The following is a 20,713-nucleotide window of genomic DNA, read 5'->3' on the forward strand; positions in this document are numbered from 1 at the left end:
CCCCTGCCGGTGCCCATCATTGCTGCCTCAGCCAATGGGCGGGCGGTTACCTCCGCAAGCCCCAATGACGAACCCGGCTTGACTCCTCGCACCTCCCCCTTCCTTCCGCAACACGCCCCGCCTCGGATGACGCACTCACCGCAGCGTTCTGGAACTTTCATTCTCGCCCCCGCTCTCTGAACGGCCCGGGGGAAAGGGAGGGTGGGGCCGACGGAGCCCGCGCGCGGGAGTCCTCAGTCACCCCGTGGGGGGGAGCGGGGGGCGGGGAAGAGCGCGTCCGCCTCTGCGCATGCGCCCCCAGAAAGCGCGGGCGGGAGGGAACGGAAGGAGGGGGAGGAAGAGGGGCGGGCCAACTTGGAGTCAACCAATGACAGCGATCTGGCTCAGTGCGGAACCCGGGGAGGGTAAGCGCTCGGCCTGCAGGGAGGGGTCCGACTCCAGCCGCCGGGAGAGAAGACGGAAGTGGAGCGAGGACAAAATGGCCGCGAAGGTTGTTGCGCCCCTCCCCCACCAGGTCCTCATTCTCTTCCCCGACACCCACTCCGGATATATAGACTGTCCCCCAGGCTCTCCCGGACTCCACATCCGCACATTTCGTGACCGGCGTGACGCTGGTCTAGGGATGACCGTGAGCGACAGGGCCGAAGGTTCCGACCCCGGGGCGCTGCCGGGGTAAATTCGGCCGGGACACCCAGATCTGGGGAAGGAAGGAGCTGCCCGGCTGCCGCCGCCGGTCCCGCCTCTGCCTAGGGTGCGGCAGGGTAGCGTGGCAGGCCCCCGCGGCCGTCCGTTCTCTGTGGCAGCTGGAGGCCGTCTGACCCCGACACAGGTTGGAGAGGCTCGATTTCTTAGCCCACTAGCCTGTGTCGAGACCCTCAGCAAAGTAAATGGCCAAGCACGCTTCTCGAAGGCCTCGGTTACCTCCGGTATCCCGCGGAGAATAGATTCGGCTTCTTTTCTCAGCCCCTCCTCCACCCGACCGAGCCCCGTTCTTCTCTGTTACTTGTTTTAAAGGAAGAAAAGGTGGCGAGTTTTTTCTTTGTAAATGAACCAGACGTTAGGAACTTTGGTTCCGGTAGCTTTGTGTCCTTGATTTAGGCTTCCTGAGCCTTTTATTTTCAGTAACAGGAGGGAATAGCTATCTGCTTTGATTTTCGTCAGAAACTAAAAGAGAGGCCAGGCAGAGATGCCTTGAAAACATCACTGAAGGAGTCTAGTGTACAAAGCAGTGGACCTAGAATTTTCAATTCTGTCTGGTGGCAGGTGTTTGGGGCCTTGTCATTCTAAAGGCTTCTGAGAGCCTTTCTTAGTACCATGAAGGCTTTCCTACGTGCTCTTTCAGGCAGGCAGGGCAAGTAATAAACCCATTTAGTATGTGTGTGGGCACGGATAGGAGAAAAGGTTTTTTTAAGACTATCTAGAACTTTTATCGGCATCACTGGAATTAGAAAGGTCTCCAGACTTCCAGAAAGGCTGTTAGAAAAGTGAGGATGACTTGTCCTTGTCAAAGCCAGTAGAGCCTGGAGTTAGACTCAAATGTTTGATAAAAAGGGTATTTGCCTTTTGGGAGGGAATGTGGGCTTGAGTCTGTTGAGGAACATACCTAATGCCTCCCCATCTCTCAAGAAGTTCATTTTACATGATGCTTTCACAGTGTACAGAGTGCTTTCATTTGCTACCTCATTTAGTCTTTTAAAACAATTCTCTGAGCTATGTATCATTCATTCCTGTGTTAGGAGATAAATGAGGTTCAGAGATGTCTTTTGTGGGAAGATAAACAGCTGGCTGAGTTACAATGGAATTCAGCTCTTGATTCCAGATTCTTAAGTCTTTTTTTAAGTAGTAATTTTCTTTGTGGAAGCACGTGTAACTCAAAGTGTGGAAAGAGGAAGATGTGTACTGCGGGAGGCTTCTTTCAGTTTTCTTCAGCATCTGCAGTCTTCCTCTCCCCACACGATTTATCAGTACTATCTCTGAACCACTACATTTTGCAGCTTTATAACCTCTGAATTACCTACAACATTTGAACCACTGAACTAGTGGAAAATAGAACTGGGGCCCCAGTCCAGGGGTTTGGTGTACTTTGCCAAACAGCAGAGATTAAAGAAAGCTGAACAGAGAACCTTTGTTTCTGGTTGCTTTCAATATATAAAGTTGAGATTATGATAAATGTCCTATCTCTACCTCTTCACATGCACAGGGTTTCAAACCCATTCAGGAACTAAAAGTTTGAGTGCTTGGGGCTGCAGAGTGGAGGAGTCTGAAGACTGGGTGTCTGATGGGGAATAGTGTCATTAACATTTTGGGATCCTGTTACATGCTGAGCTCTGTTCTGAGTGCTTTGCATATATTACCTCCTTTAATTCTCTGAAGTTTTTTTTCAGATTTATTTGAATTTCAGTGTTTACTTTTCAGATTTACTTGAGCCCCTTAGTGTGTACTTTTTTTCCCCACTTTTTAGGGCCCCACCCGTGGCATAATGAGGTTCCCGGGCTAGGGGTCTAATCAGAGCTACAGCTACTGGCCTACACCACGGCCACAGCAACACCAGATCCTTAACTCACTGAGCAAGGCCAGGGATCGAACCTGCAACCTCATGGTTCCTAGTTGGATTCGCTTCCGCTGTGCCATGACGGGAACTCCAGTGTATACTTCTTTGTTGGCACCTTACCTTGGCATAAAATACTTGCTTGGCAAATATTATTTGTTATTTTGATAAAGTTCTTAAGGGTAGAAACTGTCATGAGCTTTGTCATCATTTGGTATGTCCCATACTACTTAGTATCTTGCTTTGTGAGAAAAAAAGTATTGCATGCATTTATGACTGAAATCAATAAATAATAGATCATATTCAGTCTGAGTCCTTCTGTTCTTCACTTGGCAGCAAGCTAATAAGTAAATTTCCAGCACAGGTTATATGAGATTCAGCCTTTCCTACAGTATCACCTTTACTTATTTATTTTTAAATTGCTGATACAGATGCATCTGTAATAAATATTTGGTTTTTGTGATCAAACATAGTCCCAATTAGAAGTTGAAATATAAACAGCTTACCACCAGAAATGAGGCAAAGTTATGTATGTCTTTTTGTAATGGCAGTTCTGAAATTGTTTTTATACAGTGTAACAACAGACACCACTTCCTTATTTTACAATTGTAAGTTTAGTGTTCATATTTTATTGAATGGTTATTCTCTAAACATCCTCATCATTTCATCTGTATCTCTTCCTACAAACACTTTTTCTTACATGATTTATCCTTTTCTGTTTTATATTAAAGATCATATTATTTGACTTGCAAAGTTAATAGAATACAGTTTGAAACCAGTAGTGGCTCAGACTTTATCTTCACACCTGTGTATCTGAACCCAAAAGCCTGACTGAAGGAGAAGGGCACTGTCATGGCTGAGACTTTAGCACCTTATCTCCCAGAATCTTGGATTCCTAGAATTTCTCAGATTTCAGGTTGTTTTGTGACATTTTTGTAGATTTCCTGTGTGAACTGATTTCCAAAATAATCTGGATATTCAGTGGCATTTTAGTTTCCTAATAACTAACATGTTCAAATAATCTAAACCTTTTCGTGCAAAGGGGACTGATTCTGGCTTTTGGAGGTATAGGCAGAAATCCTTAGGCTCAGAGGTAATAAATAATGCTAAGAGCAAAGTGCAAGTGATGGTACAGCTGGAGCCACCAAAGCCTAGTCGTTGGCTCAGGTACTCTAGGAATGGGAAATCTCAGAATTACATAGCAGAAGTGCTCTGTTGCCTGGATACCACACTATCAGAAGAATAAAGAAGTGAAGTAAGGAATTATATGTTACAATGAGGCAGTGTAGTATAAGAAGCATTCTGAATATGCTAGCCTTCTTAAACTAATAGCAGGTATTCTTTACATTACTTCCTTGATGTTTCTTATGGCCCAACTTTTTTTAGAGGAGGAAAAAACTCAAGATGAAACTTTCACTCAAGGGTAAACCCCTATTTCTTAAAGGATTTTGGAAGAAAATGGCATTTGTGCTATATGAGATGTAGATGTAGAGATGAAAATCAGAGAAATGGGACAGAATCCTGGATCAACCTTTTCCCTTTAAGCACCTGATTCCCATTTTAGAAATGGCTTTCATCACCATATTCAGTACTACTTTTTCTTTCTTGTAGCCTGCTGCCCTTTTAATAGTAAGAAATGTTTTGCTCTACCAATGGTGATCTGTGGACATTTGCTTTAGAGTCCTTGAAGGGCTATTTTAGGTTTGGCATTCTTGTCATCAAATGAATTTGACTATCAGAGTGGTCAAAACTATTAAAAAGGCAAGTTATTCTACTGGAGGTTCTTATTTTTCAGACACCTTTCTTCTATGAGTCAGCTCTTCTGAGAGCTCTCCTAGTGAATCATTTCTGCACTTTCTTTCCAAGACGCTGACACTATTTAACAGGCACTAACCCAGATCTCTCCTGCCACCCACTAGTTATCTTCACCATCTCTTCCCTAAATGTTAATTTCCTTTCCTTCCACCCCAGAGCTAGGCTTCCTTAGAGGCTAAACTGGGAAAATGCAGAATTCCTCTGTCTCAGCCTTTCAGGAGGGAATGTTAAGACATCCATGCAGTGCCATCAGGAAACTTTGGCAGTCCCTGATTTTTTTTTTTTTTTTTTGGTCTTTTTGCCTTTTCTAGGGCCACTCCTGTGGCATATGGAGGTTCCCAGGCTAGGGGTCGAATCGGAGCTGTTGCCACCGGCCTACGCCAGAGACAGCAATGCGGGATCTGAGCCGTGTCTGTAACCTACACCACAGCTCACGGCAATGCCAGATCCTTAACCCACTGAGCAAGGCCAGGGATCGAACCAGCAACCTCATGGTTCCTAGTCGGATTCGTTAACCACTGAGCCACTATGGGAACTACAGTCCCTGATCTTTTTGATAATTTATGGCCTAGAATCAACAAAAGTCCCAGGTTCACATCCTCCTAAAGTGAAAGACGTGAAAGAAGCTCCAAGTTTGGTGAAGTTCTGAACTTATGATGCCACTCCTTGTCACATTTAAAAAAAAATTGATCTAATCTCCAGTCAGTCTTGAAATTCTCATTTCATATGTTCTCAGAAAGAAGAGACTGTAGCAGTATGTCAGATGATCTTGTAGCATCCTTAAAAGATCTTTCTAGACTTCATTCTAAGGACATGCTTAAGTGATCCGGAGGGATGGTTTTTTTTTTTTTTGCTCCAGAGATAGCCAGCAGGAAAGTCCTTAGAGACCTTTGATTTGAGGGAGAATCCACAGTTGCTCCAGTATATATTGCTGGTATCTGTCAATGACCCTCTGAACATAATTATGATGGAAAGTTTTTCAGTCATTAGTTACATATTTTGGACTTCCTTTTTCAGTTCTTTTATGGTTTGGTATGAGGAAGATTAGCAATGGATAGAGTGGGAAAAACAATCATTCTTCTCCATCTCCCACTATTTCAACTTCTCTTGAAATTAATATCCAAACTTTATGATAAATGAAGTCAAATCAGGATAGAAGAGACATACTTCCCTTTTTAGAGTCTCTCATGGTGCAGATAGGTGTAATATAAGGCTGTGGGTTCTGCTTGACTCTGAATAATCATAATAATCCAGTAGGTTTGCAGAAATGCATAGAAACATTATGAACAACACCATATTTCTTCTTGACAATGATGAATTTAAAGTGTTGATACAAAACATCCCAAGTGAGAAGTTCTAATTGTGTTCACTTCCCCTTTCCCCAACTGTTCTCACCATAGGTCCTGGTTCCCAAATACACAGCTTTGGGCCCCTACCTTCCCCCGAGTCTGGTCTGAAGGCACAGTGAGATGCCTTTTTGGAGATGATCAGCTTACATCCTTTTCCTTTTTGGTGTCATAAGGAAGGTGTTCCTGTGAGTCTGTTCCATACAGTGGTCGATGCTACTTAAATGACCACTCATTTGGTTCAAGGGGGTTGTGTGGCTGGTGACTGAGCTTTAATGACTAGAAGAGTCCTAAGATCCTGACTCCCGGGAAAGGATGGGTGTCAGGTCCACTCTAACTCAGACAGTTTGGAAGGCTCTGCTCTGGCTGGGGGTCGTGCTGGGGGTGGTTTCTGCTCTGGTCGGGGCAGCATGGTGGGCTTTCTTCAGTTCGGAACTTCTCACGTCTGGCCCCACAAGGCTGTATGCGTGGGTGGCCAGCCCTGGCCGGGGAGCTTCCGTGGACAGTGTCCGATGGCTGCGGGAGGCACTGTTCGCCGTGGAGCGAGTGGAGGAGGAGCCAGAGCGAGAGCTCCGAGAGCCTGAGGAAGAGGAACTTGGTTTCACGAGGCGGGCTTTCGGGGCTTCAGCATCTTCTCTGAAGGGAAAAATCAGAGAGATAAATGTTAGTTAGCACCATGGGATTGTGAAAGCTCCCGCTGTGGCTGCTGCTTTCTGAGGCTATGGGACCAACTCCTCAAGCTGGAAACTCGGATTTCTATTAGAGGGCAGCCACTTACGGAAATAGGGACACTCCCGCCCCCAATGTCCTGGGCCCAAATGGTTGACCCTGTTACTCTTGGGAGAACGGGCACTCACCCCTGGATGTCTAGACAGCACTCCCCTTGAGTTGGGGCTTGTCTGCATAAACCCTTTCATGGCCTGCAGGCTAGGCCCATTCTTTACTGCACGCCCTTTATAAATAGAAGGGAATCAGAACTAGTGCAAAGTTTCTCTAAGTCTGTGTTGCACAAGAAGGTCAAAATACACCAGATCTGTCTCTGGCTGGAACTGCTAATCTTTTTAACAAAGTCATGGTCAAGAGGAAATGGATATTTTCATTGGCTATTCCTTATGGAGCTGACCTTAGAAAGGCAGCCTAGTTGAGGAAGAGGATTTTGCAAGAAGCTTACCGAATTTCATTTGGTCTCTCTTCTTCTTCATATCTTGCTTTGTCTTTCCTTCGGATTAGCAGCCACACCACAAGGAAAATCAGCAGGGCTCCAGCCACCATACCTGTTGCTGCTCCTGCAACCATGCCGATGCTTTGTACATCTGTTTTCTCAGAAACAAAAGCAAAAGGAAAACCAAACATAAGCTAAGAAATACATGGACTTACAAAACATCAGCTCTGGATAAAAATGAGTGTTTCCAGATCTTTAAATCTGTCCTCTTGAGTTCTCTATTTATCCTTTCTTGGTGTATGACTATCTGTCTTGATATTGAAGGGGAGTAGAGTCTGTCACCCCAAAATCTGCCTTGTTCACATTAGGATTATTTTAGGCTGATTTTTTTTTTTCTTTTTAGGGCCACTCCTGCAGCATTATGGATGTTCCTGACATAGGGGTCGAATCTGAGCTGCAGCTGCTGCCACCACAACACCAGATCCAAGCCACATCTGTAGCCTTCACTGTAGCTGGCAGCATTGCTGGATCCTTAACCTACTGAGCAAGGCCAGGGATAAAACCCACATCCTCATGGATACTAGTCAGGTTCCTAACCTGCTGAGCCACAATGGGAACTCCAAAGCTGATTATTTTTTGAGAAACAACAGGCACAGGAGAAGCTCTGAAAGCAGTAGAAGTTAACTGTTTGTAAGGGAAACTTACATTTGATCCCCTCCTGGATATAACACGTTTCTTTAAGGGGCTGGAAAATTCACACATACTTGTAAATACAGAGTTAGCTACAGCTGTTGAATAGTCCTTGACAACTACTGAATTTATTTCAGTGATAGCCATGTCTTTCTGGAAATAAAGATTTTGACCTGACTTTTAGTTGTGATTAAAAATATCTTAGGAGTTCCCGTCGTGGCTCAGTGGTTAGCGAACCTGACTAGCATCCATGAGGACGGAGGTTCAATCCCTGGCCTCACTCAGTGGATTAAGGATCTCGCATTGCTGTGAGCTGTGGTGTAGGTCGCAGACGTGGCTCAGATCCCAAGTTGCTGGTCTGTGGTGTAGACCAGCGGCTACAGCTCCAATCGGACCCCTAGCCTGGGAACCTCCATATGCCATGGGTGCAGCTCTGAAAAGACAAAAAGACCAGAAAATTAAAAATGTTTTAGGGAGTTCCTGTTGTGGCTCAGCAGTTAATGAACCCGATTAGCATCCATGAGTTCGATCGCTGGCCTCGCTCAGTGGGTTAAGGATCTGACGTTGCCATGAGCTGTGTTGTAGGTTGCAGACTCAGCTCAGATCCCGAGTTGCTGTGGCCGTGGCATAGACCAGCAGCTACAGTTCTGGTTGGACCCCTAGCCTGGGAACCTCCATATGCTGCGGGTGCAACCCTAAAAATAATAACAATAAAAAGATTTTAAAATAACAATAAAAATATTTTAGGGAGTTCCCATCGTGGCTCAGTGGAAACAAATCTGATTAGTATCCATGAGGATGCAGGTTCAATCCCTGGCCCTGCTCAGTGGGTTAAGGATCTGACGTTGCCATGAGCTGTGGTGTAGGTTGCAGATGTGGTTCGGATCCTGCATTGCTGTGGCTCCAATTTGCCCTTTAGCTTGGGACCTTCCATATGCCATGGGTTTGGCCCTAAAAAGACAAAAAAAAATTTTACGCCAACCACAGTATAGAGACAAAACCAAACCAGCCCTTTGGCCACTTACACTGTACAGTCACTCGCACCACACAGCTCTCCTTCCCAGCCTCATTGCCCGCTGTGCACTGGTAGAGCCCGGAGGAAGACATGGTGAGATTCTGCAGCAGCACTCGTCCAGGGTGGTTGTAGTCTACACAGGCAGAAAAGTGATTGTGATTCCCCAGTGACAGAGTCTATAGTTATCATTCACTTCATTGCATCATTGACCTAAGATTCTATAATACAGTTTGGTAAGGATGAGATGATAGAATTGATCCCTTTCTGGAATGTGGAAAGGAAGGTGAACATTCTTTTGAATTGTAGTGCATTTCTCAAAAGTTACAAAAGATTCTGAACGTTTAAAGGACAGTAAACACAGTAATTAGTTATAATGGATTTATATAGTACATGCATTCCTAATTTCTTCACCACTTATATTTTTGCCATTTAAGGGAAGAAAAGACAGATTTTTCCTGTCTTCATTTAGGAATGAAAAATGGAAGTTCAAAGAGGTCCAGCAGTGTATTCAAGGTCACCTTGTGAGTTGCTGACAAAGCCAGATTTAGAATTCATGGAGAGAGTACTGTCCTGTTGTCTCAACAGATGGGTAGAAAGATGACTTACCAATCCTTGATTTGGGAGGCAGATGCTCATCTTCTCCCTCCTTTTCCCGGATTCGCTGCCAGTAATACACAATGGGCTTTGTGCCAGAGGATGACTCACACTGCAAGGTCAGGTCACTTCCTTCTGTCAGCTCTCCCTCCAATTCACACTTGGGCTTTGATGGTCTCACTGGCCAAAAAAAAAGAAAAAGAAAAACAATATATGTGTGTACAATATATATATATATATGGGAGATCTTGTTGTGGCTCAGCGGAAACGAACCCTACTGGTATCCATGAGGATGCGGGTTCAATCCCTGGCCTCACTCAGTGGGTTAAGGACCCAGTGTTGCCATGAGCTGTGGTGTGGGTCACAAATGTGGCTCGGATCAAGCGTTGCTGTGGCTGTGACATAGGCCAACAGCTGCAGCTCCGAGTTGGATCCCTAGCCTAGGGTCTTCCATATGCTGCAAGTGCAGCCCTAAAAAGCAAAAAAAAAAAAAAAAAAGAATCAAAGATCCCCAAGCATCCAATTCAGTGGAAGAACTATATCCTGTTGTTTCTCCAGCCATATGATCGATGTTGAGTGAGGCTTCACCAGCCCTTTGGTACCTTGCCACGCTTTACACCACCCCTGAATATACTCGCTTCCATCCCCTGTGAACATATCCACCCAATTCCAGCAGCTTTCAGAGGTGCTGTTGTAATTGTTGGAGGCTGCCCCAGAAGCTCACTTATCACTTCTCAAAGAAGAAACTTTTCTTTCGGCTGAGGCATGCAGAGGCTGGATGTGGGAACTCAGTTCCCAGACCTGGGACTGAACCTTGGCCACATCAGTGAAAAGCGTTGAGTCCTAACCACTAGACCACCAGCGAGCTCCCAAGAGAAACTTTAATAGTTCAAAATTCTAGGAAAGTTGAGCGTGATTTTACTAATACTAAAATGGACAGAAGCTCATTAACTTGGAAGCAATTAAATAGAATGCAGTAGCTCTTGCTGTCAAAACAGAAAAAAACAGATTTGAATCAGATCTGAGAAATTTGTTAAATATAAGGGTCCTATTTAAACATTAGAGGATATTTAAATTTTGTAAGGGGCTACCATGGAAAATCGTGATTGCTTTTTAAAATTTCATTATGGCTAAAATACAAAATACACACTTTCGGGGAACTAGACTGGGTGACCTCTATATAGTACAAAGTACTAAACAAGAAGTTTTGTCCCACCGTAGTGCATTTGCCTGTCCCTTGCAGAGACTTCCGTAATAAGATAAGTTCCCTGATGGCCTAGCGGATAAGGAGTTGGAATCGTCACAGCTGTGGCCCAGGGGACTTCCACGTGTCACAGCTGTGGCCAAATAACAATAACAATAATAATAAGATACCAAGGCATTTACCAGGACACTCTATCTTACCTAAGACTTTCAAGGTGACATGACTCCACACATAGCGCTCTTAAGATACCAGGGCATTTACCAGGACACTCTATCTTACCTAAGACTTTCAAGGTGACATGACTCCACACATAGCGCCCTGAATTCTTCACCTTGCAGGTGTACCGGCCCTCATCACTGGGCTTCAGAGGCTCAATTTGCAGGGAAGCATCTCCTGCCAGGAAATTGGAGGCAAAGGCCACTCGGCCCTTCTGTTCCTCAGTGAAGTTACTGTAGACATGACGGCTGGAGTAGGTGATCACCTGTGGGACAGATGAGGCAGTCAAGCTGTGTGGCTCTCAGTCTTGCTCTGCTGATGAGGTCAAGATGAGGAAAGGGAATCTCATAATGGAACAAAGCAGTCAAGACTGGGGCCAATGCCAAGGGTCCAGGAGAGCTCTGTTCTAAATAGTTAAATACAGTAGGTTTGTCCAGGCCTTCCTTCTCCTTCTAGGAATAAAAACACTTGATATCTGGTAGCATTTAAACTATAAAATAGTAATTGTTTCATTAAATGCTTAGAACCCTTTCCATTTTATAGGTAAGAAACTTTTTATAAATGATTTTTATTTTTTTCCATTATAGCTGGTTTACAGGTAAGAGACTCTAAATTTGAGTTTCAGATTCAAGGTCTCATAGCCAAATCCAGGAAAGAAGGACATGCACAGAACCGTCTCCAGAGTGGCCTCTGAGGAGAACTGAGAGAGGGGAGGGTAAAGGGGAGGAGACTTACCTTTCCCCGCCCATCTTCCTCACTTTCGCAGTTCCTACCACTTGCACGTGATCTGGTCAAAGTACATACACTCCCTGTGCTAAGTGCTTTTACATGGAGTTTATGTCTCACACAGTGTTTCCAAGTAGGCTTTATCTATCCCCACTTCACAGGCAGGTGCAGAACTGGGATTTGAACATCCTGTTCATTATTCTGGTTACCACAGTGACCTCTCCTTTTCCCAACCGCATTCATTTGCTGCTCATAAACTGTTCTTCCATAAAGTTTGGAAGTAAAGGAGAAAATATGAAATGAAAAAATGTGTTTTGTCTTTACAAGAGTTTTTTTGTTTTTTGTTTTTCCCTTTTTAGGGTCAAATCTGTGGCGTATGGAAGGTCCCAGGCTAAAGGGCACAGTGGAACTGCAGCTGCCAGCCTGTGCCACAGCCACTGCATGCCAGATCCAAGCCGTGTCTATGACCTACACTGCAGATCACAGCTATACCAGATCCTTAACCCACTGAGCGGGGCCAGGGATTGAACCCATATCCTCATGGATATTAGTAGGGTTCTTAACCTGCAGAGCCACAACGGGAACTCCTATCTTTACAAAAGTTTGGAATCCAGCCGAAGTTAAAGATGTTAGTAGTTAAAATCCAGGTCTAATACTGAAGGAGTCATTGCTGGCTTTCCTGCTTCTTTTGGCTTCACTGTTGATCAGTAAGAGTAAGTTAGGTGTGTTGTCGATAGTTATACTCCAATAACCTTTTTTTTTTTTTTGTCTTTTTGCCATTTCTTGGGCTGCTCCCGCAGCATATGGAGGTTCCCAGGCTGGGGTCCAATCGGAGCTGTAGCCGCCAGCCTACACCACAGCCACAGCCACAGCAATGCAGGATCTGAGCCACATCTGCAACCTACACCACAGCTCACAGAAACGCCAGATCCTTAACCCACTGAGCAAGGCCAGGGATCGAACCTGCAACCTCATGGTTCCCAGTCAGATTCATTAACCACTGAGCCATGACGGGAACTCCTCCAATAAAATTTTTGAAAAATACAAAAAATTTGTAAAACAGAGTAAGTTAGGTGGGAAAAAACTATGCCCTTTCCTTCCATAAAATACACGTGAGCTTATTTTGGTAGGGAGACCAAAGTTTAGATTTCCCCAAACAGAAAAAAATAATCACACTTTTTACTGAATTTACATCTGCCCGCATCACCAGCCCTAGTTCTTTAACGTTTTCTTGGTTCTCTTAGTCTATCACCTATTAATCACAAAAACCATGCTGATCTAGTCTACCAAGACTTCAAGTCATATAACTTCAGTTTTGCCCTCCCTGCCACTTAGGGATCGTATTCCTAAACTTAGTGATGTAAACATCAGCACACATTTATGGAATGACTGCTCCCCATCAGGTCAGAAGGAAGCTTATTCAATGAGTAAAACCCTCTTCAAGTAATTTATAATCTAGTGGGATTAACAAAGGGAGAAGTATAAACACAGGAGTTCCCGTCGTGGAGCAGTGGTTAACGAATTCAACTGGGAACCAAGAGGTTGCGGGTTCGGTCCCTGGCCTTGCTCAGTGGTTAAGGATCCAGCGTTGCCATGAGCTGCGGTGTGGGTCGCAGACGTGGCTCGGATCCCGCATTGCTGTGGCTCTGGCATAGGCTGGCGGCTACAGCTCCGATTAGAACCCTAGCCTGGGAACCTCCATATGCCGCAGGAGCAGCCCTAGAAAAGGAAAAGAAAAAAAAAGTATAAACACAGAAAAAGGAATGGTTAACTTGAAACAGTATCAAAGAGAACATCCTAGAAAAGTTGGTGGCATTAGAGTCAGGCCTTGAAAGATGAGTAGACTAAATAAGAGATGAGAGAGGCAGGGAGGAGATTGCCAGAGGGGCATTCCAGAAACACTGAAGGGCACTGAAAAAGGCATGTGAGCAGACAGGAGTCCCCCAAGCATATTTTTGGTTCCTGCCCCAGCTGTTCCAAGTGGTTTCACTCTAAGCCCTTAACCCCATCCTCAACCACGGGAAGCTCTGTACTCAGGAAATACTTTCCTGAAAAGATTTGAAGCCATCCAATAAAATGGTCATAAATTCTTCTACCATTCTAACAAAACCTTTCAGGACCATCCATTTTGCCTTTACCATCCTTCTGAAAAAAGCATTTTCTCCCCTCTCTGCAGTTTCTTTTTCTTCAGGAAATATGTATTGAGTTCACATGCCAGGGACAGTGCCAGGCGCAAGAAAATGAGCAGGAATTGTTAGAGTGGAGAATCAAAGAAAAGGCAGGAGGCTGGAGCACTGAGACTTTAAGTGAGTTTTACTGACCCACAGATTGGCCAGGAGCACTGAGAGAGGGAACTCAGGCTCCCCAAGGCTTAGGGAGCAGTTAGTTATGTAGGAAAAGGGGTAGTTTCTATTTTTAGCACCGGTTTGTTCTTGGGCTAAGTCAGTATTCATGAGAGGCAGTCTCTTTAGGAATGTAGGTAATGGTTTGGGGTAGGGGGTAGGGGGAAGTTGCAAAGGAACATCCCATGACAAATGACATGTTTAAGTTTAATTGGTCTCCAAGGCAGCTCATTGTTGGGGGAGGGATCAGCTTTCTAGCTTGGAGGTCTGATGAGAGTTTTGGTGGCCCCTAGCAAGCCATGTCGGATTGCCCACCTAAGAGGAGTAGACACAGTTCCTACCCTGAGGACCTCACAGTCTTGTGGGGAGAAGAGAAAATTAAGGTAAACACTGTAATTGATAATACATTAAAATGTTTTCAGTATTCAATTTTGCCCCCCTCCCTTCACCCACTGCCCCTGTTGTGATAATTCTGATATCTCTTTTGCCAACACATATTTGAGCTCCAGTTTTATATTTCCAGTGGCCTGGCCACTACAGACATCTGTCCTCTCCAATCTACCCTATATAATAATGAAAGTTAAAGCTCAGTTAATATTAATGGAAAACTCACACTAGCTCTTTTCCAGACCAAAAAGCTCTCATGGCTCCCCACCACCTCTGAATGATGATCAGATTCAGTCCAGGGTCATCAAAATGACCTCTGCATTGCCACCTCAAAACTCGTTTCCTATTTAGTGGGTGCAATCACCTTACATTATTTCCCTTGCTTTCATAGGTGTGATTTCTTTGTACTCACATGCCCTTGTCTGCTGCATTTTTCCACTTAGAAACTCCCTTTTCTCAATCTCTCCACATAAAGAATCCCTCTTCCTCCTTTTAAAACTTCAATCAGGAGTTCCCATTGTGTCACAGCGGAAATGAATCCGACCAGGAACCATGAGGTTGAGGGTTTGATCCCTGGCCTTCCTCAGCGGATTAAGGAGCAGGCGTTGCTGTGAGCTATGGTCTAGGTTGCAGACATGGCTTGGATCCCGAGTTGCTGTGACTGTGGCGTAGGCCAGCGGCTACAGCTCTGATTGGACCCCTAGCCTGGGAACCTCCACACGCTGTGGGTGCGGCCCTTAAAAAAAAAAAGTAAGGCCTAAATCAACTGAACGCCTTATGAAACCTTCCCTGATGTAACACTCAGACTCAGAAAGCTCTCTTGGCTGTTATCCATAGTATGTCTTGGCACCATTTTTTTCTTTTTTTTTTTTTGGACATACTCATGGTATGAGGGAGTTCCAGGCAGGGCCAGGGATCAAACCTGTGCCGCAGCAGTGACCTCAGCCACAGCAGTGACAATGCCAGATTCTTTAACCTGCTGAGCTTCCTGGGAATCCCTTGGCACCATTTTTATGTGAGGGGAAATTGTGAAAGACAAGACATTGAGCAAACCAGTTGCGGGATCCCCTTTCTACAATTCTGGGCATTGTCCTAGAGATTCTTCAGGCCATTCCAATTTTAGATACATCTGTTACCCTTGACTGTCTTTGGCTAGGGTTCTTTATTCAATTAACATTAGTTGAAAACATACTCTACACTTGGCACTGTTCTAGAGATGATAACAATACAAAACAATGAGTTTTATGTGCTGTTGGGGACCAGAATCTGCCACCCCCAAATGTGCCACTTTGCATATGCGTAATGATTAATTTCAGCTGAAGACATCTGAGCTCCTGAAATCCCTTATCTGTCTAAAAGCAGAGCCTCCCAAAAGAATTTAAGTGTCCATAAATTCCCTTTCCCAGAGCAACTCTAATCCAGAGGTAGCCATCATACCCAGACAGATATTGTCACAAACCAGCATATTTCCCTTCTGCTCTTCTTCTTTTTTTATGTTGGCCAAACTCACAGCATGCAGATGTTCCCAAGCCAGGGATCAAACTGGTGCAACAGCAGTGACCCAAGCCACTGTGGTGAAAATGCTGGTTCTGCTGAGCCACATGGGAACTCCTCTCATCTGTTCTTCTAAGAGTCTGTTTATCTTTCTAAAAAGTGATTTGCTTTTTCATAAGTGCCCTTTCCTCCCTTCCCTTCCCCTATTAAATTAGGTACATATAGTTGTCCCAATTCTAACCACGTTTCTGAGTCACTCATCTCTGGCTGCTCCCAGGTGTTACTTAACACAATGCACGGGTTTATAAACTGCTTGCTTTTCTCTTGTTAACCTGTCTTTTGTCATTCTAATGGACAGTGCCCCAGCCTGAATACATAGGATAGTAGAAGGAAAAAGATACTTTTTTCCTCCCCTAGTTTTCTTTTTTATTTTAAGTGAGAATTGCAAGATTTTTCAATTTTTAAAACATTTATTTATTTATTTATTGCTTTTTAGGGCTGCACCTACGGCATATGGAGGTTCCCAGGCTAGGGGTCCAATCGGAGCTACAGCTGCCGGCCTACACCACAACCACGCCAGATCTGAGCCGCATCTGCGACTTGCACCACAGCTCACAGCAACTCTGGATCCTTAACCCACTGAGCGAGGCCAGGGATTGAACCCGCAACTTCACAGTTCGTAGTCAGATTCGTTTCCACTGCACCTCAATGGGAACTCTGCCCCTACAGTTTTAGAGGACAACTTTAAAAAAAAAAATAAAAATTAAAAAAAAAAAAAAGTAAAATCACAACTCTCATACTCTCATATACATATAAAATAAACATATCAAAGATTTTACTTAACTTATTAATTAATGATGGAACCAGAAAGCTGTTACAACAGGTTCAAAGGAGAACTGGACTAAAAGAGATTTAGATTCTTCTTTGGACAGAATTCATCTGCATCTCTATGAATAGGAATTATTTGCATCCTATGGATAAGAAACTGGCATCGCCCTGGGTATTCTACAAGTTAATTTCTATTTCTGCAGAAGTTAGTATAGAAGGGAAATTAGGACTCTAAGCAGAAAACCTGGACTCTAAGCATAAAGCTGATGTTCAGGGGAACCTCCCTCTGGCATATTGTCAGGAAGGGGCAAGTTTTTGGGCTCCGGTAAGGGGAAAGCCTCTACTGGTGTGACAATGAGGGGAATCAGATCCCATGAAGGCTGCTTCCCCCTTCCCCGCTGCTGCTGCCTCCCTTCCCTGTGGGCTCCAGTTTCCACTCAGAGTCTCTACAGTACAGCACCTGAAGTGCTGCTGGGAACTGCACTATGGGAATGTCTCCTTCTTACTGGGATGAGGGTATTGGAAACTGGGGTATTGTCACTAGGACAGCACCCCCAGGCTGCTCCCTGAGGCTAAGGTGAACTCTTCAGAGGCATCTTAAAGCAAATTGGCAAGCATGGGCACTTGAAGACTATTTAGGGAGGGAAGAGAAGGCAGGAGGAAGAGGAGCTGTCATCCATAGGTAAGGCTGGACATGTGACCAAAGGCTGAACTTGAATCTTAAGCTAAAGAGATCCAAGATGACAGTCATTTATTCAACATATTTTGAGTCTCCACTACATGCTAGCACCTATTGTAGGCACTTGGGAGATACCAGCAAACACAACATGTCAAAATCCAGTCCATGAGAAGCACATGTTCTAGGGAAAGACTTCGAAGAACACTATATGGGAGATGTGACTCAGTGAAATACTATGAAACTAATGGAGTGGAGATGGAGAATTGTGGGCCAGGGAGACAGACTGCAACTTAAATAAGGTCATCCAGGAGTTCCCATCGTGGTTCAGCAGGTTAAGAACCAACTAGTATCCATGAAGATGCAGGTTTGATCCCTGGCGTTGCTCAATGGGTTAAGGATCCGGCCTTGCCGTGAGCTGTGGTGTAGGTCGCAGATGAGGCTCAGATCCAGTGTTGCTATGGCTGTGGTATAGGCCGGCAGCTACAGCTCTGATTTGACCCCTAGCCTGGGAACCTCCATATGCCACAGCGCAGCCCTAAAAAAAAAAAAAAAAAAATAAAATAATAATAATAATAAGGTCATCCAGGTAGACCTCACTAGAAGGTGAAATTAGAGCAAACACACTTGAAGGAGATGTGGGGCCAGCCTTGGGGTTATCTATGGGAAGAAAGTTCTAGGCAGAGGAAATTGCCAGTGCAAAGATCCTAAGGTGGGGGCGCCCGGTGTGTCTGAGTAACAGCAGGGAGGCCAGGTCACCAGAGGACATCAGAGGAAGTCAAGTGGTGGGACCACATCACAGAGGGCCACGAGGTAAAGATGGCTTTTACTCTGAGGGAAATGAAGGCTGTTTGGGGGTTTTGAGCAGAAGAGTATCACGACAGATTTATATTTTGGGAGCAGGCTGTGGGAGGCCAAGAGTGGATACAGAAAAACCAGTCAGGGGGCTACTGTGGTGAAGATTCAGGTAAGAGATACGCTGCCTGGAACAGAAGCAATGAAAGTGATAAGAAGTCATCAGATTCTGAATGTATTCTGAAGATAGAACCAACTAGATTTCCCGATAGACTGTCTGACCACCTACCTTATTTATTTATTTTTGCTTTTTAGGGCCTCACCCACAGCACGTGGAAGTTCCCAAGCTAGGGGTCGAATCAGAGCTGCACCACAGCCACAGTAACTCCAGATCCAAGCCGCATCTGTGACCTACACAACAGCCACAGCAACGCTGGATCCTTAACCACTGAGCAAGGCCAGGGATGAACCTGCATCCTCACGGATACTAGTCAGGTTCATTTCTGCTGAGCCACAATGGAAACTCCCTGATCACCTTATTTACATGTATGTGGCATGAGAAAAAGAGGAGTCCAAGGCGACCCCTAGGCTTTTGTGCAAGGAGAGAACTGCCCTCGATCCAGAGGGGGAAGACCAGGCCGAGCAGGTTTGGGGTCAGAGTATGTAGAGTGAGGAGGGGGTATCAGAATTTAGTTTTGGACGTACCTCATTTGAGACCCCACTAGACCCCCAAGGGAGACGTGGAGGAAGAGGCTACAAATGTATGTCTGGTGGTCAGGGGTGAGGCCTGGACTGAAATAGGCATTTGGGAATTATAAGCATGTGTTTGGTATGTAAAGCCAGGATGGCTGAGGGCATGAATAAGAGACCATGAACACAGAAGGGAGAATGAGGCTATTCACAGAGCGGACATGGAAACATAAAGACAAGAATGCCAATAAAACCCCACCAGAGTTCCCGCTGTGGCTCAGTGGGTCAAGAACCCAACTAGTATCCATGAGGATGCAGGTGTGATCCCTGCTCTTGCTCAGTGGGTTAAGGATGGGGCATTGCCACAAGCAGGCTGAGGCATAGGCTACAGATGCAGCTCAGGTCTGGTGTTGCTATGGCTGTAGCGTAAGTGGGCAGCTACAGCTCCAATTCGATCCCTAGCCTGTGAACTTCCATATGCTGAAGGTGTGGCCCTAAAAAGACAAAAGAAAAAAAGAAAAGAGAAAAGAATCTGACTACCGTAGCTTGGGTCACTGCAGAGGTGCAGGTTCAATCCCCAGCCCTGTGCTGAGAGTTAAAGGATCACAACTGTGGCTCAGATGCATTCCTGGCTGGGATATTTCCATATGCCTTGGGTGCGACCATAAAATTAAAACAAAACAAAAAACCACCACCAACCTCTGAGTAAAAGAGTGAAATAAATGACTGTTGTCTTGGATCTCTTTAGCTTAACTGAGTGTTAAGCCTTCTTCTAAGTCCAGCCTATTTCCCTCTGGATGACAGCTCTCTTCCTCCCTCCCTCCTTTCCTAGAGACTCAATAAATGAGTCATGGGTGAGCTCTCAGTGAGACTACAGACCAGGAGGAGGCGACAGAAACAGCTCCTGGGAGAGTTGACTCTCCTCATTATCATACCCTGAGAGGCGCAGCCAGAAACATTCCACACCCCTCCCACAATTTACATCCTAGGGAGGTGCCTCCTGAACCCTGTCTTCAAGCTGAGGAATATTCTGGAAAGTACAGGAAATGCATGATGTCAATCAAAGGTCCGGTATTTACTCCCAGGCAGGCATTTTGTCCTGAAGGTCTGCATTCTTTCCAACAGAAGCCCGGGGAGGGGGGTGGAGAAGAAGCACGCAGAGGGCTCTAACTCCAGGAATCTTGGGTCCAGATCCCAGCTCTGATAAGGCTTTCGCCAAGGACAGTCTGTAAGGTTTAGTGTCCACATTTTCTGGAGATGAAGTAAGGTCTAATTTTCCTCAAGTATTAAAAGAAAATTACTGTAGCAATCCTTACCTTACCTACTTCACAGGCTTATAGTAATGTAAAATAAAACTCATATTTTGCGGCAAGAAAAAAATTTTTTGTTTGCTTTTTTGTTTTTTTGGGTGTTTCTTGTTTCTAGGGCCACACCTGTGACATACAGAAGTTCCCAGGCTAGGGTCTGAGTCAGAGCTGCTGCTGTCAGCCTACACCACAGCCACACTGGATCCTTAACCCACTGAACAAGGCCAGGGACCAAACCCACATCCTTGTGGATACTAGTCAGATTCTTAATCCATTGGCCCACAACAGGAACTATGTGGCAAGAAAAATTTAAACAGAAAAAATTCTTCCCTGCTGTCTGGCTTCCCCTCTCCCCCACTGCGCATATGCATTGGTAGGGATCACTGCTCAACTATAAGGAGCAACACTCTCCAAGTATCAACAAGAAAACGCCTTAAAAGACAGCATTTCTTCTTGATCTTGTAAGCGATCCCATGACCCACTAGGACGGCGCTTAGATCTGGATGATGTAAGCGATCAATAAAAGGTCATTCGATGTACAGCCCTCGATCTCAAAAAACCTATAACCGTGCCTTGATTTCTTTTTCTTTCTTTTTTTTTTTTTTTTTTTGTCTTTTGTCTTTATAGGGCCGCACCCGCGGCATACGGAGGTTCCCAGGCTAGGGGTCTAATCCGAGCTACGGCCGGCCGCTAGCCTACGCCAGAGCCACAGCAACACCAGATCCGAGCCGAGTCTGCAAACTACACCACAACTCACAGTAACGCCGGATCCTTAACCCGCTGAGCAAGGGCAGGGATCAAACCCACAACCTCATGGTTCCTAGTTGGATTCGTTAACCACTGAGCCACGAGAGGAACTCCCTGTGCCTTGATTTCTA

The 20,713-nt window shown here is 45.1% G+C and overlaps 1 protein-coding gene across 5 annotated transcripts in view; it reads right to left on the reverse strand.

The window, feature by feature from the left end:
- Positions 1-3,146: 3,146 nt before the first annotated feature.
- The window catches only part of CLMP (CXADR like membrane protein), a 103,379-nt gene continuing 85,812 nt past the window's right edge, over positions 3,147-20,713 (reverse strand). For 3 of the 5 annotated variants that reach the window (XR_014815480.1, XR_014815479.1, XR_014815478.1), the window contains 5 exons: positions 10,654-10,855; positions 9,183-9,350; positions 8,587-8,709; positions 6,881-7,029; positions 3,147-6,345 (listed from right to left, as the gene is read on the reverse strand). Coding sequence is in view for 2 of the 5 variants with exons in the window: in XM_084976387.1 (XP_084832513.1) it covers positions 6,048-6,345; positions 6,881-7,022; positions 8,587-8,709; positions 9,183-9,350; positions 10,654-10,855 (933 nt within the window). In the remaining 3 variants the exon portion in view is untranslated. The remainder of the gene's footprint in view (positions 6,346-6,880; positions 7,030-8,586; positions 8,710-9,182; positions 9,351-10,653; positions 10,856-20,713) is intronic. The other 2 variants (XM_084976387.1, XM_021063024.2) reach the window with 1 other exon arrangement.

The sequence above is a fragment of the Sus scrofa genome, chromosome 9 (assembly GCF_054392235.1).
Source record: "Sus scrofa isolate SSC_HxYL_T2T_F1_AM1 chromosome 9, Sscrofa_HxYL_maternal_Yorkshire_Landrace_v2.0, whole genome shotgun sequence".
Lineage (NCBI taxonomy): Eukaryota > Metazoa > Chordata > Mammalia > Artiodactyla > Suidae > Sus > Sus scrofa.